A 13556-nucleotide genomic window follows, 5' to 3' on the forward strand; every position below is an offset into this window, starting at 1 on the left:
TCTTTTATACAAATATTATAATTATATAATTGACATTATATTCTGAACAACTCTATCCGCTTCCTTTATAATCTGCGCAAGTTTGATTATATTCTTCTTATTGTTCACAATTTAAAAGGCTACCTATCCGCTATAACAATGAATGAAATGAATGACATGTGAATCAGTTGTCATATGTCATAATTATGTCAAACAACAATCTGATGGTCTAATCTGTGCTCCGATGTCATTTATGCTGACCTGTGATAATGACATATTGATTTGATCACTTTGAAAAAGTATGTAAATAAAAGATTTGAATGCTCAGTTCGCTTGCATTTATATTATAACGTTGTGATATATGCTACATTTTCAATTAATTCTATTAACATTTGATCGCAACAGTACGTCTTATCGTATTATGTCTACTACAAAACTTTAGATAAAAATATTGTATGCTGCAATACTAGTTTATCAATTCAAGTTGAGGTTAAGAACAAAGGTTATTAACTTATTTCATCTTAAAGACTGATTACTAGCTGCTTATCATATTCTTACAAAAATGTTTAAGGTGAGTTTAAAATATTCCTCATAAGATTAGACAAAATAACTAAAGATTTGCACTATTTGAATATATAAATAGTTGTTTGGACTTTAATAGTGTTTATTAATAAATTCGTGCTTAATATTTTCCAGGGTCTCGTAGGTTTAGTGACGGGGGGCGCATCTGGTCTTGGACGAGCAACTGCTGAACAGTTGTTGAAACAAGGTGGGAGAGTTATTATATGTGACCTGCCTTCTAGCACTGGACAGGAAACAGCTAAGCAACTCGGTGAAAATGTTGCATTTGTGCCTGTTGATGTAAGTATATAATAAGTTACATTATCTGAACGGATGGGGTATGATGAGAAAACTTTATATTAGACTTCATAATGTATATCAAGTAGTAAGTTTATGTATTGTTCATTCTATACAGTTTTTCAGTGGTTTTTCTTTATGATTTTAAGATAAATATATAGCCTACGTCTTACAATTAACTGGATTAAAATAATGGTATAACAGTATACTAATACTCCTTAGCACTGAGAATGTTATTTATGTATATAAATTCTTAATACAAATAATATGTAATTTCATGGGGTATAGGTATTTATATAATTAGTAGTAAAGATCTATTACGCCTACCCCAAATGCAGCAGATAATGATGAGTAGTAAAGATCTGTATGATGTTTATAAATTCAAATTATAATTATAACTAACTTTATTGTGTAATTTCTAGGTAACATCAGAGCAAGATTTGAAAAATGCATTACAAACAACACGTGACAAGTTTGGCCGCCTCGATGTAGCCGTCAACTGTGCAGGTGTTGCAAGCGCTGCTCGTATCTACAACTTCAAAAAGGAACAACCATTTGATCTGAAATTATTTCAGAGAACCATTGAGGTTTGTGATATCAGACAAGAAACGTAATTATTTTTACTTGAAGATTAATAGGAAATTAACATAGCAAATATACTGTGACATAGTTCATTCGATGACAAAATGTGTGTGACAATTAAAAATTTCTGGATTTTCACATCATACAATACATTAATAATTGAATATAAATATATGTATTTTAAATGTCTATTTATCTTGTTGTCAATTAGTCAAATAGATATTTATAAGAATATATACATTACTTCGGAATATCTACTTGTTATGAATAATTTCCCTGAACAAGTTAGATAATGCTATTCATTCCCAAGCTAAGCAGAGCATATGTTAAGGTTCTAGCACTGCTAAAATATCAAAATAATAATTGTCTTTTTTTATTTCAATTTTCAGGTCAACTTAATAGGTACTTTTAATGTGATACGGCTGTCTGCTGGCATGATAGGCAAAAATGCACCTGATGCTGATGGACAGAGAGGCGTCATTATAAATACGGCCAGTGTTGCAGCGTTCGATGGACAGGTAAATATGTATTAGTATATCTAATGCTTCAATAGTAAGTATAGTATTGTATTCAGCTTATTTTCCTTACCCTGCTAAGAGTACCTATAAAAAACTACTTAAAAACTTTAGCTTTCAGCACACATTGATTTAGTTGAAGAGGTTCTAACTGCCTAGTGCTTGTATTATATAGTTCAAGTGATTAGTGATAGTGTATCATTTTTATAATGGTCTGTATAAATTTAAAAGATTTACATCTTCCCACACACAAGTTATGTTTTTAAGATATTGGCATTTTTATAATACAACTAGTTGACCCACAACTTCGTCAGGATCACACTTACTTGACATTTATCATTATATTTCACCCAATTTAGAAAATATCTTTTAAAATAATAGCTTATGTATTATTATAATGTATAATATAAGTAAGTTTATATTGTGTTAATTAAATAAATAAATAATATAAGCTATATTACTGTAGTTTCATCAAAATCTGAGTAGTGTTTGCGTGAAACAGTATCACACATCCATATACCTATACATACAAACTTTCGCGTTTATAATAATACTAAAGTAAAATATCATCAAATTGGTTGATTTTAAATATATTGTTTCTCTATATTAAATATTGCTTCACTATTTTTGTTTAAAGATTGGTCAGGCAGCATACTCCGCGTCTAAAGCCGGTGTTGTAGGCATGACCCTTCCAATTGCCAGGGATCTTGCGAAACAAGGCATCAGGGTGGTGACGATTGCGCCAGGTATAATTAATATGATAATAAATAAATTATTCTGTCTCAATTAAACAATTTTACAGTAAAAATACAAAGTATTGATATATATGAAAAGCTAAAAGTAAGAAAATCCACTGTTTATTTTACTATTAGCTTTGCTCCTTGAACTACATTTAACAGCTTGTAGAAATATATTAAGTAACAAGTTGTCCATATGTCCTAGTTGTCTTAAGACTGAGAAATTTCCAGAACATTATACTTAAATGCATGCATATTGGCCTTAAATTATTTCTATAACTCAAATGCCATGTGCATTCAAATGATAGAAAATTTTCACAGCCAATACACATACTATGCGGACATTAATCAAATTACGAGCTTGTATATTTGTATATTACAGGTCTATTTCGTACACCAATGATGCAGTCCTTACCCGAACCTGCGATAAAGCAACTCGAAGCAACCGTACCCTTTCCATCGCGTTTGGGGCACCCTCAGGAGTTTGCGTTGCTTGTCCAGAGTATCATACAGAATCCTATGCTGAATGGTGAAACTATACGATTGGATGGTTCACTAAGAATGCAGCCCTAACATGGATATTTAAAAGCAGGGTACGGGTGCAAACATTTGTTATGTAGTGACTAATTGTAAATAAAATTTTTCATTATTCAGTTGTAGTTTTAAACGTTTGTAGTATAATAGTTACTTATTAGATTCTAGTAGTTAGTATATACATTTTATGTAGTTGATATGAATAGATGTAATAAAATTATTTTTTATTTTAATAGATTTAATTCCAGTAGTTTTTCCAGACTTTTGCAGCTGTAGTACAGTTTATATACTAGAATATTTTCACAAACATTATGTCATATATGACTTTAGAATAAAAGGACTTTTTACATTTAACTAATCTTAATTTTGTGGATCAGTTTTTGCGTCGATGTTTGTTATTTTTTATTTTTATATAAGACACGCTTTAAAATATAGGAGAGATAGCGTTTTGAAACAAATTAATTATTATTACTACACTATATTCCTTAATTTAACCTTTCGAATGTCCGTCGTCTGTCGCAGCGATCGAAAATGAAAGGGACGTATGCGGCGCCATGTATTTTTTTAAATGCGTTTCAATCCTATTTTGTTTTAAATAAGGATAAAATTGGTTAAAAAGAAGTCACGGTTTTGCGGGCACGGATCTGTGATAACACTAATACGATATAAGAGGTGTGCACAGATCTGTGTAAAAACGTTCGAAGGGTTAAGCTACATCATGAAAAATCTATGAATAGGTTTAGCGCCATCTTTCCGTGATTAATAAAGACTGATTAAGTAGGTACGTATTATATGATTCGTCTTGCGATGCAGCACTTGTGAATTTTTAATTTAAAACAGCTGATTAGATTTGGTGTCCAATGTGTAGGACGGTTTTGCAGATTAAGCTATATTATTCTAAATATTTACAATAGTAAAACGAACACAGCGTAGGTCAACTGGTTATAGTTGGCCTACGCTGTGAAAATCGTTTTTAAAATGTTTTATTATATATATTTTTCGAAAGGGAAGCTTAGAGCAGTTGTAAATGTAGAGTTATTCTTACACATTTATGCGCTACTGCAAATGCATCATAGCTGATGCAGGGTTAGACAGTATATTTATTGTTTTTTTTAAATTATGGTAATGCGGTGGATATACAAAGTATCCTTGTATTAAAAATAGAATTGGTGCAATTAGTTGTTTATGCAACCACGGCATGGTGTAGTCTAGACATTAGGTCATAATATAAATCTCATATTTCATTCATACGATTCCGTTTTAGTAGACATGTTGTGCCGATGTATGTTTTAATTTAGTTATAAATACTCACTCGGATAAATAGTTAACTGCCCATCTATTCATTTCTATGTGTAGGTATACTTTGATTTGAAATAAATGTTCTATTATTTTAGGGCTACCGTATTCTTTTCAACATGGAATGCGCTCGCACCATTATGTGTGCAAAATACTATCAATTTCAAGTCTTACCATTATACTATATATATGTATTTTATAGACAGCAAATTTATCGGGAAATTAGTGGCCAATCTCCAAACATTATATCACCCTGTTCGTATGACAGGTTTAATGTTTGTTTATTGAAAGAAATAGGTGAGTGTACAATGTACAAAATAAAGACGCAATTATTTAAACGAAAATATCATTTATTTCTACAATAACGAGCGGCGGCTGGGTCGCTTGTCCCCGCCGCCGACGCGTTCGTGCGTCTCACAATATTTATTAATCACCATTGAAAATAAATACACTGACGATGCACGGGCGACAACTCGCACCGCCAAATACAAGTATCTAGGTTGCCATCTAAAAATAGATCATCGTGTTTATAGCTTTAAACTTAAAGACACCTCTAAACAATAGGTATTGACAATAAAAATAAGATTTAGCGACAACAATAACTATTTCATAATGTATTTATAAAAGACATAATGTGAGGTAATGACACGGTACTTATGTGGCTGCGGTAAACAATTCTGGATGCTTCACTCTAACTGAACAATATAAATTTAGCATTTATAATGTGATACATGTATATTAGGATTCCTGGGCCATTGTCAATTTCTCTAATTAGAAACACTGCTTTCAAAATGTGGTGGTAAAATAGCAATCAGTGTTATGTAACAACAAAAATTGGCAACAGGTAAGAATACTTGCTAATTCACGAATAGTCGCGTTATGTAGTGATGTCAGCAGTGATGTAGCGTTTACTATTGCTAAGAAACTTATTGATTGTGGTGATTACTCAGATTCAGTTAAAATAGAAGCAGCCTCACAGGCCATTCGGCTAAACGTATTGGGTGTACTTAGGTTTTAAATTTACATTTATATATATATATTGGTCAGAGGACCGCGATGCGAGGGATGTGTTCCACGGTGGCGCGGGACCGTTCGGTCCATCGCGCCTCGGGAGCATGGGCACTTAGAGTAAGCACTACCATGCTGCCACTTAGTGATCACACCCAATTAAGGACGTCGAAACATTAACATGCAGATTTGATTAGTATTACGTCCCAAGGCGCAGCCTCACCACCGTCTAAACAACAGTAACACATAAATAGTTAATATATCTATGGTATCAGATAAACAATTTATTTAAATTTATCAACAGCAAATGCAATATTGCATTGGTATTTGCCAGCCCCACATTTTCAGATTCAACAATAACCATCTAAGTTTGAATGAAAACTGTATACCTCGCCCTACCTATATGTACAATTAATAAAATAAACTAACGCAGCTCGCAAAATAAAGTTAGGTGCAACAGAATTATTCGCTTAGGTACTTAGTTTTACAGCTATTATGAACCCTTCAGGCTGGGGCATGTCGATTCGCTCAAATTCACATTCTCACATAAACTTAACCGAGAAAATACTATACACAGACTAAAGTTAAACATCGACTGAGATTAAACCTAACTTATCGTTAATGAACAACAAAGTGGTTAACTTACAAGTTTCAACGCGACCGTCGACGCGCGCCGCGTAGCGTTGCGATTAGCGTTGTTTTGGAATGTGTGCGACGCGTATATAATATCTTTCTACTCAAGTCAATCGATCACCTAACACACCGTTACCGTCGAGTGAAGCATGATAATGACAGTTTACTGCAAGGGCCCCGCCGTAGTCCGTAGCGACTACCGGACGAGTGCGTCCAACTACAGACGGGGTGAAGTTACATTGCGCGAGCGAATCTGAGCGAAATAACAGTACCCGAACAAAGCCGGGCGGCGCGCAAGTGCGATCGGCGGACACGACCGGTTGCCGCTCACACGAGCTCCTCCGCCTGACTTCACGCAGTTGTTAAAACTACCTATTTATCAACATTTCTTATTATCTAATTGAACTCAAAATGTACATTTACATAGAACACTCATTGTGTATCTTATTAATTAAAATACTTATATGTTTAATTCATAAATATAGATATTACTTACACAAACACTAAAAATACAACTTTATGCTGTATATTACAACCTAACCTTATGAAGTAAATAGGTTTAGATTTAATGTATAGAATTTTATATTTAAAACATTAAATATTATATGATAATGGTTGTTGATTAGACTGACGTAAAGTGACGGATAATGACGCAACGTTCTTAATAACCGACTGCAGAAAGTTAACTACGAACACTGGCACCTTAACAAACGTTTATTGTCTAAGTTTGTTGCTGTGTTTGCAAGTAATAGAACTTGTAATATCGCGCTAAACTGAAGTATTTATTGTATTCGATGGGTCGGTGGGTAGGCGGCCGGCTGCACCGACGCCGCCCACTGCTATAACCCTGTACCAACACTCATCTAATGGCACACGATGACACCACTCTGCAACCACTCAACAGATCTAAGCCCATTGTTAAGATAATTACTTTTTTCAAGTATATCGCAGAAATAGATTATTAAACACGGTATTTCATATAAAATATAACATGATTATTATGGTATATAAATAACGATTAAAATAATTGCAAATAACATAAAATTAAATGTACTTAATGAAAACGTGGTTGTTAAAATAGACTTATACCTATATATGATACATATAATACATAGGTACATATTTTATCTTATACCCTGAGTACATTTAATATTAGATAAAACACATCTTGTTCTGTACTAGTAACATTTATAAGGGCAAAATACAGCATTTCCTTTTATTAGAAGAGTGAAAATTGATAAGGTGTATATTAATTATATAATAATACTGTCTAGTATTTTATATAAAAAAAGTGAATTATTATTTTAAAATCTGATTTATAAAATACTGCAAAAATGGTAACGTTTGTTTGGTAAAACATATGCACAAAACTAATAAAAGGAATTATATCGAGGTATGTGAACTAACTCTGAATTCTAAAAAGGTATGACTAATAAAAACCTCGAATACGATTCAAAAATAATGCTAAGCTGTAGTGGAAAAAGGTGATCTCTAAAACAAATTGTCACAATTTATCGTCGTTGTGCCCTACAATACGGACAAGTAAGACCCACACAGCCTAATGTACCTAACTATGTCGTACCATCACAGATCAGCTTTGCCTTCCATAAAGCGTCTAAACTCGTGAAGCTGCGAATCATATACTCTTTTAACTAGTCACACATTTTTAATTGAAGAAACGACCAACGAATTATGCTCACGACAGCATACCTGGATGGGGTAATCAGAGTTGCTGTTATATTGAATTATTATGTCAACACAGAATATTTAAATCCAATGCGACAACGACAGTAGAAGTATGACAATGACTCTTTGGAATAAAGGACATTGTAAAAAACAGTATTGAATGAACGCAGTAATTAGTTAACTATAAACAAAATATCTTTTAATCCAAAGATTTTCGATATCGCAGCTCCGCGGAAATTTATATTTTAATATGATTTAAGAAATAATGAGACAAGATATGGAGTTTAAATGTAACTATTCGTTATGATCATACGTCATGTTATAAAAAGTGTACATAATATTATATTGATTTAAGTGGATAATAAAATTTTAAAGGTGACAAGTCTTATCCTTAAAAATCATTCATATTTGCGGCATACAAATAATTTTAGTTGATATACTTAAAGTATATTTAAAAATTGTACCACAACATGCTTTCAAGGAACTCTGTTCAAGTAAAGTGTACTATAATATGTCAATTTTAAAAAGCAGGTACCAATCTTTCCTATTGTCAATGCAACTGTAATTTTCCTAGTAATTATTAGGTACGTCTATGGCCCATCGACCGAACAATATCAATCAATCATATATGACTGTTTATAATTGCAATTTATTCCAAAATAATAATATATACAATTAAATTTTTAATGTCATGATAATAAAATTACTGTGCTCACTGGACGGTATTATAGACAAAACGCGGTGCCACAATTTTGTAACAAATCATTAGTTTTCTTATCTACAAGAGCCGCTAAGACAAACAAATGGAAAGAATACCATTCGTAAATATATATATATATATGTATACACTAATCGTTGATGCGGCCCACTATACATTCGCACTTGGTGCGGTGATGACGTTATAATAATATGTAATTAATTAATTATAATTATAAACATTCACTTTTAACACAAACCGTCAATCACATATAAATTAACTAAAATCATCAGTTTCATACCCCAGTTTAGTTCGATTGGTGCCCAACACATAAGATTCAGTTTCCGACCATTCAACACATTGTTAAGTATTTATTCGTTTTAACGAACCGCTACATACGGTCCCAAACAATCAATCACACATTATTTACAATAAAATAGATTCGTGGTTATTTGTTCAAAGCTTATTTTGCGTAGTGTGCAGCGGAGGTGAAGGTAATATATAAAACTAATCGTAAATAATTCGTAGACTTTAAATCTATAACTCTGTGCTATGTAGCAGGTGATGTCTGATTGATGTGATTAGAAATTGGCATCTTACGCATGGAGCTCCAACTTTACTACAAAATTGACATTGATAATAATTACAAAAATAAAACGTTTTCAAATCAAATTTGTAACGTTATGTAGGTACTACATACAATGATAACATTAAATTTAATATTATGTATACATAATAATTTCTCGACTTCAAAAGTTGATCATTACACTTGTTTACGTACCCTACAATATTTAATTATGTTAGAAAAATACGAAATCATGTACTTTCAGTTAACATATTATATATGTTAATAAAGAACAATATGTTTTATAAAAATACATCATCTTTCTTCAGCCATTGGCCAGTAGATGCTAGTACCCATATCTTTTAAAAATCTATGATTTTTAAGGCTTCTTGCACGTATGTTGAGAAATATTTTACATAATTACACTATACGTAGAATTAAATCACTGTAAAATGTGCTAATGTTATTTACAAGGATATAATTTCATTTGTACTGGTATGGCCAATAAAAATAATATTGATAAATTTAATACAACATTTAGATAAACATTTTCAGAGAACAACTGTAAAATTTAAACATGACTGTGAATAAGTTGTTCGTCTTACCCTACAATGTATACATAGACAATTTATTATTTCTATCAACTCTCGATAAAATCTGTAACATTTTTGAAGCCAATAACTACGCGCACCATTCGCAACTTGTCACACACAGGAACCAATAAAAGGTCCACATCCTCACATACCGCTGGGATAGATAAGCTATTATTATTATTAAACAAGTCCCTCGAGAAATATATCAGTGAGATAGTTAATAATATTTTAAAGTGCTTCAATGTAAAGTCTTGAAATGAACAAGTAACATTGTTTACATATTATGTGTAACGAACACGAAAAGCGGGCTTCGTAGGTGCCAGACTTGCGGTGTCAACGAGCCCGCAACATGCGTAGCTATAGGAATATAACTAAATTATTATACATTATGTTCATCTCAACTAACATTAAAAACGGTTTTCATCAAATTTCTTCGTTTATAATCACAGACGCTTTCCTAAAATATGAATTGTAATATAATATTTCTCTTCGCTAACGCACCGGAGATAAAGAGAACCTAGTTTATATGTACTTAATAAATTTTGAAGTTAAACAATGTAGATTGCTAAATAAATTAACCGTAGCTACACAAGACTGGTGTATAATATTTTTGTATATTTATGTTACAGATATTAGGTAGATAAATATTTGTTTTATATCTGTATTCGGACTAGGCACGCACGGCACCGCCGGCCGGCGCTCGGCGAAATCAATAACTTATTAAATTTAATCACACACCAAGTTAAAACTAAAGCTAATTAATAAGTAATATTTGTTGTAAAATATACTATTCGTGGTGCCGGGGGCGCTTGGCGCAACATCACTCTCCACCTCTATTCTTCACTGGGACTTCAAGATCTGTCGACAGAAACATGGACAACGATTATATTTGCAATTGACACACGAACACCTTCCATGCATACGAGCATTGAAACCAAAATAGAAACGTCATTTGCAACAGGTTGATATTTCAAATAAATAATTAACATAGTAAAAAGCCATTACAAAAAATACTATACATTAAACATTTATGCAAAATTTATTTACAACTGGAAATGTACGAGTAGTAGTAAACGTAAATCATAACTAATAAACACCCAACAATTAAAACTCAAACTTAAAATCATAGAAAATATATTCCTATGTATAATATATTCCTGTATATTAAACATAGGAACTGGTTATTAAATGTCCTCGTATTGGATGATTAGGTTATTAGAACAATGGTTAGCACAATGTATACTGTCAGATTAGATCAACCAGAACAAGTTACAATAGTTGTATTTTTATAACCTGCGCACATTATAATCTGATTTAATGTCCATTGACATGTCCAATAAATATTAGACACAAGCTCATGTATTCCCATGAGCAATACTTCTGACGAAGAAAGCATCGACTATAATGTGAACAGATTCATAGAAAAGCAAATAGAAGTTTAGAATAGAGATCCGTGCACGTACAATATTACAGCAAGGTATTAAATTAATACTAACGCAATTGTTTAGCATAACCAGGGGCAGCGTTCATGGAAACAGAACAAGAATAAATCGTATCGTGTGTATGTAATTACATAAGACATATATTCACACATTGCACTGTTAATCACATTAATATACTAAACGAGAAATAGTGCGAGCCTAAAATAGATAATTATTTTTTTAAGAATAGATATAAAATCTTCATGTCATAATATTTGTCTATGGTAAACATCGACTACTTAACCAATTACTATGAAATTTGGCCAATTGTTTATAATTTAGTCGAAATTAAAAGATAGGATAGTTTCTATTCAACGGAAAGCCAAATATCCTATCTTTAAAAACAAGCGAGTGTTAAGTAACTAAATTACCCTCGGTTGTTTTTTATTTCGAATAATAATGATCGAGCAAAACAACGTCTGCCTGGTCTGTCTGTATAAATATAGCTATATTCATTATTTCATTCAGTAGTAACATAGTAGAATATATCTAATCGAGGTATACTTATAAAATTATAAATAATTTATTCACATAGTTTAAATCATTTTAGCAGAATATAAATTCGACCATGGATTTCTTCCTAATCAATCTGTACATAAGATTTGTATTTATTTTATTTTATACGTCTAATGTGGTTGAGGTCATAAAGACGACGATTTTGAAAAATAATTATAGACAAGATTAACACAAATAAAAATAATTATATTATAATATAATATATCCATTAATTATTACTCCCCGTGACTAAAGTTTGGCCCTCATACTCTTTAGATCTAAACACAATTTAGCAAATGTCGCTGGTATATACAATAAAAAACAGAAAAAACGGCGATTATTATTTACATACTTGACGCACATTGATAACCAAGGAAAACCTATTAACAGACCAATATTGAGCGGTGCATACGAGCGTGAATAAATATAAAGTAAGCAAAGAAAGTGCGCGATATAGAAGCAGGTGGCGTTCTATAGTCACTGCTTATTCAAAAGAGAAAAAGGCGCAAGTCTGTGATCATGACATTAAATTCATACTATTATATTATATAATAGCGAATAAAGTGTGATACAGTTAAAAATGTTACATTAATTTTGATTAGAAAAATAAACTCTTTAATATTAGGATAGAAAATGATCAAGCCGCATTCTTCAGTTAATAGTGTTGGCAATAAATAAGTAACAGTTATAAATGAATAGTGCCATGTGTAATTATAGAAGGTCAATTGTTCGCAGACCAAGATTTATAAGTAGCAAAGTGATAGTGCCATATGAAGTTTAGCAAAAATAGGAAAATGTGCAAGTGGCAGCTAGTGGTCTCAAAATACAGCGCTTAAATATATGCTTACTCTATATTGGCGAATGCGGCTCAATCGTGTCGCTTGGCAGGAAGCCGCACCTGCCACACAGATTACACCCTTAGTACACATACGCAGTAGACAATACGATGCCAACGCCACCTCACATTAGCCCCATCTTTTAGGCTATAAATAACTCCTTAGTTAAATAATTATCAATTACATATGTAATTAAATTTCAGAACAAGATTTAAATTGTGGATGGTGGATGTGAGAAAAGTTTGTATAGGCTACCTACGTTGTAAACATCTTGACCAATATTGAAATCCTTACAAAAAATACTAATTCTATTATTGTTATAAATGTCGATAGTGAAACCCGATGAAGTAACGCCACAAAGGAAAATATAACAATTTTAAATATACCTACTCAGATTTATCTGTATAGGTCTCTTTCTGGAAAATAAAGATGCTCACTGTCAACGGGGTGCCGCGAGTTAAAGTTTAACATTTTATGGTGTTATTCTGTCGCTAGTATTATTCATTACGGTCAATGTGCCATAGGGCAAACAGTTTTGTTGAGAATAAAGTGACGTCGAATTTTATTTCTTACGAATTGTATGAGAGATCCCAAACATTTTACTCGCTAATTTGTCCGGCAAGATAAAAAATATATAATATTCCTCTATCTCAAATAGTATGATACGTGTAGGTATAACAAATTTACCTAAAATTCGTTGAGCCGTTAAGGCACCGTGATTTTGTGATATAAAATTATATATTTAACTTCAATCCGAGCATTCATTAAATTTACATATAAAATTATCAAGAAATATGGAAACATATTACAGATAAACAACGCAAAAGAGATAACTGGAGCAGCGAATATTTTCACTGAGGACAGTATTTTTATTGTATGTCATCTCGATACATAGTTAAACTGTTGTTACCTCATATTTAAAAATTATCTACGATATCATAAACTATGAATGCCAAATTTAGTAATACGAGATCATTAAGTAATTTTTATTATAGTAGATATAAATAATTAATAGATATTTAATATTGCAATAAATATATTAAACAAATATTACTTTAAAT

General features: G+C 31.8%; 2 protein-coding genes across 5 annotated transcripts in view; one reads left to right on the forward strand and one right to left on the reverse strand.

The window, feature by feature from the left end:
- The first annotated feature begins 261 nt into the window (after positions 1-261).
- LOC131841733 (3-hydroxyacyl-CoA dehydrogenase type-2) lies at positions 262-3324 on the forward strand. Its single transcript, XM_059190055.1, has 6 exons — positions 262-550; positions 676-840; positions 1260-1424; positions 1809-1937; positions 2572-2680; positions 3054-3324. Exons 1-6 carry the CDS (start codon positions 542-544, stop codon positions 3242-3244), a joined length of 768 nt encoding a protein of 255 aa, XP_059046038.1. The 5' UTR covers positions 262-541; the 3' UTR covers positions 3245-3324.
- Positions 3325-9079: 5755 nt separating this feature from the next.
- LOC131841708 (nuclear hormone receptor FTZ-F1) overlaps positions 9080-13556 on the reverse strand; it is a 33754-nt gene continuing 29277 nt past the window's right edge. For 2 of the 4 annotated variants that reach the window (XM_059190042.1, XM_059190027.1), the window contains 2 exons: positions 12508-12557; positions 9080-10541 (listed from right to left, as the gene is read on the reverse strand). In XM_059190042.1, coding sequence (XP_059046025.1) covers positions 12509-12557 — 49 coding nt within the window. In that variant the 3' untranslated portion in view covers positions 9080-10541; position 12508. The remainder of the gene's footprint in view (positions 10542-12507; positions 12558-13556) is intronic. The other 2 variants (XM_059190048.1, XM_059190035.1) reach the window with 1 other exon arrangement.

Source organism: Achroia grisella, unplaced genomic scaffold (assembly GCF_030625045.1).
Source record: "Achroia grisella isolate CSIRO2021 unplaced genomic scaffold, CSIRO_AGI_Agris_v1 utg1064, whole genome shotgun sequence".
In the NCBI taxonomy this organism is placed as follows: Eukaryota; Metazoa; Arthropoda; class Insecta; order Lepidoptera; family Pyralidae; genus Achroia; species Achroia grisella.

What these genes read in the sequence shown, in the direction of transcription:
- LOC131841733 (XM_059190055.1), top strand. An exon ending in TTGCATTTGTGCCTGTTGAT is followed by an intron (nt 841 to 1,259) that starts GTAAGTATATAA and finishes TGTAATTTCTAG; the next exon opens with GTAACATCAGAGCAAGATTT. An exon ending in GGTGGTGACGATTGCGCCAG is followed by an intron (nt 2,681 to 3,053) that starts GTATAATTAATA and finishes TGTATATTACAG; the next exon opens with GTCTATTTCGTACACCAATG.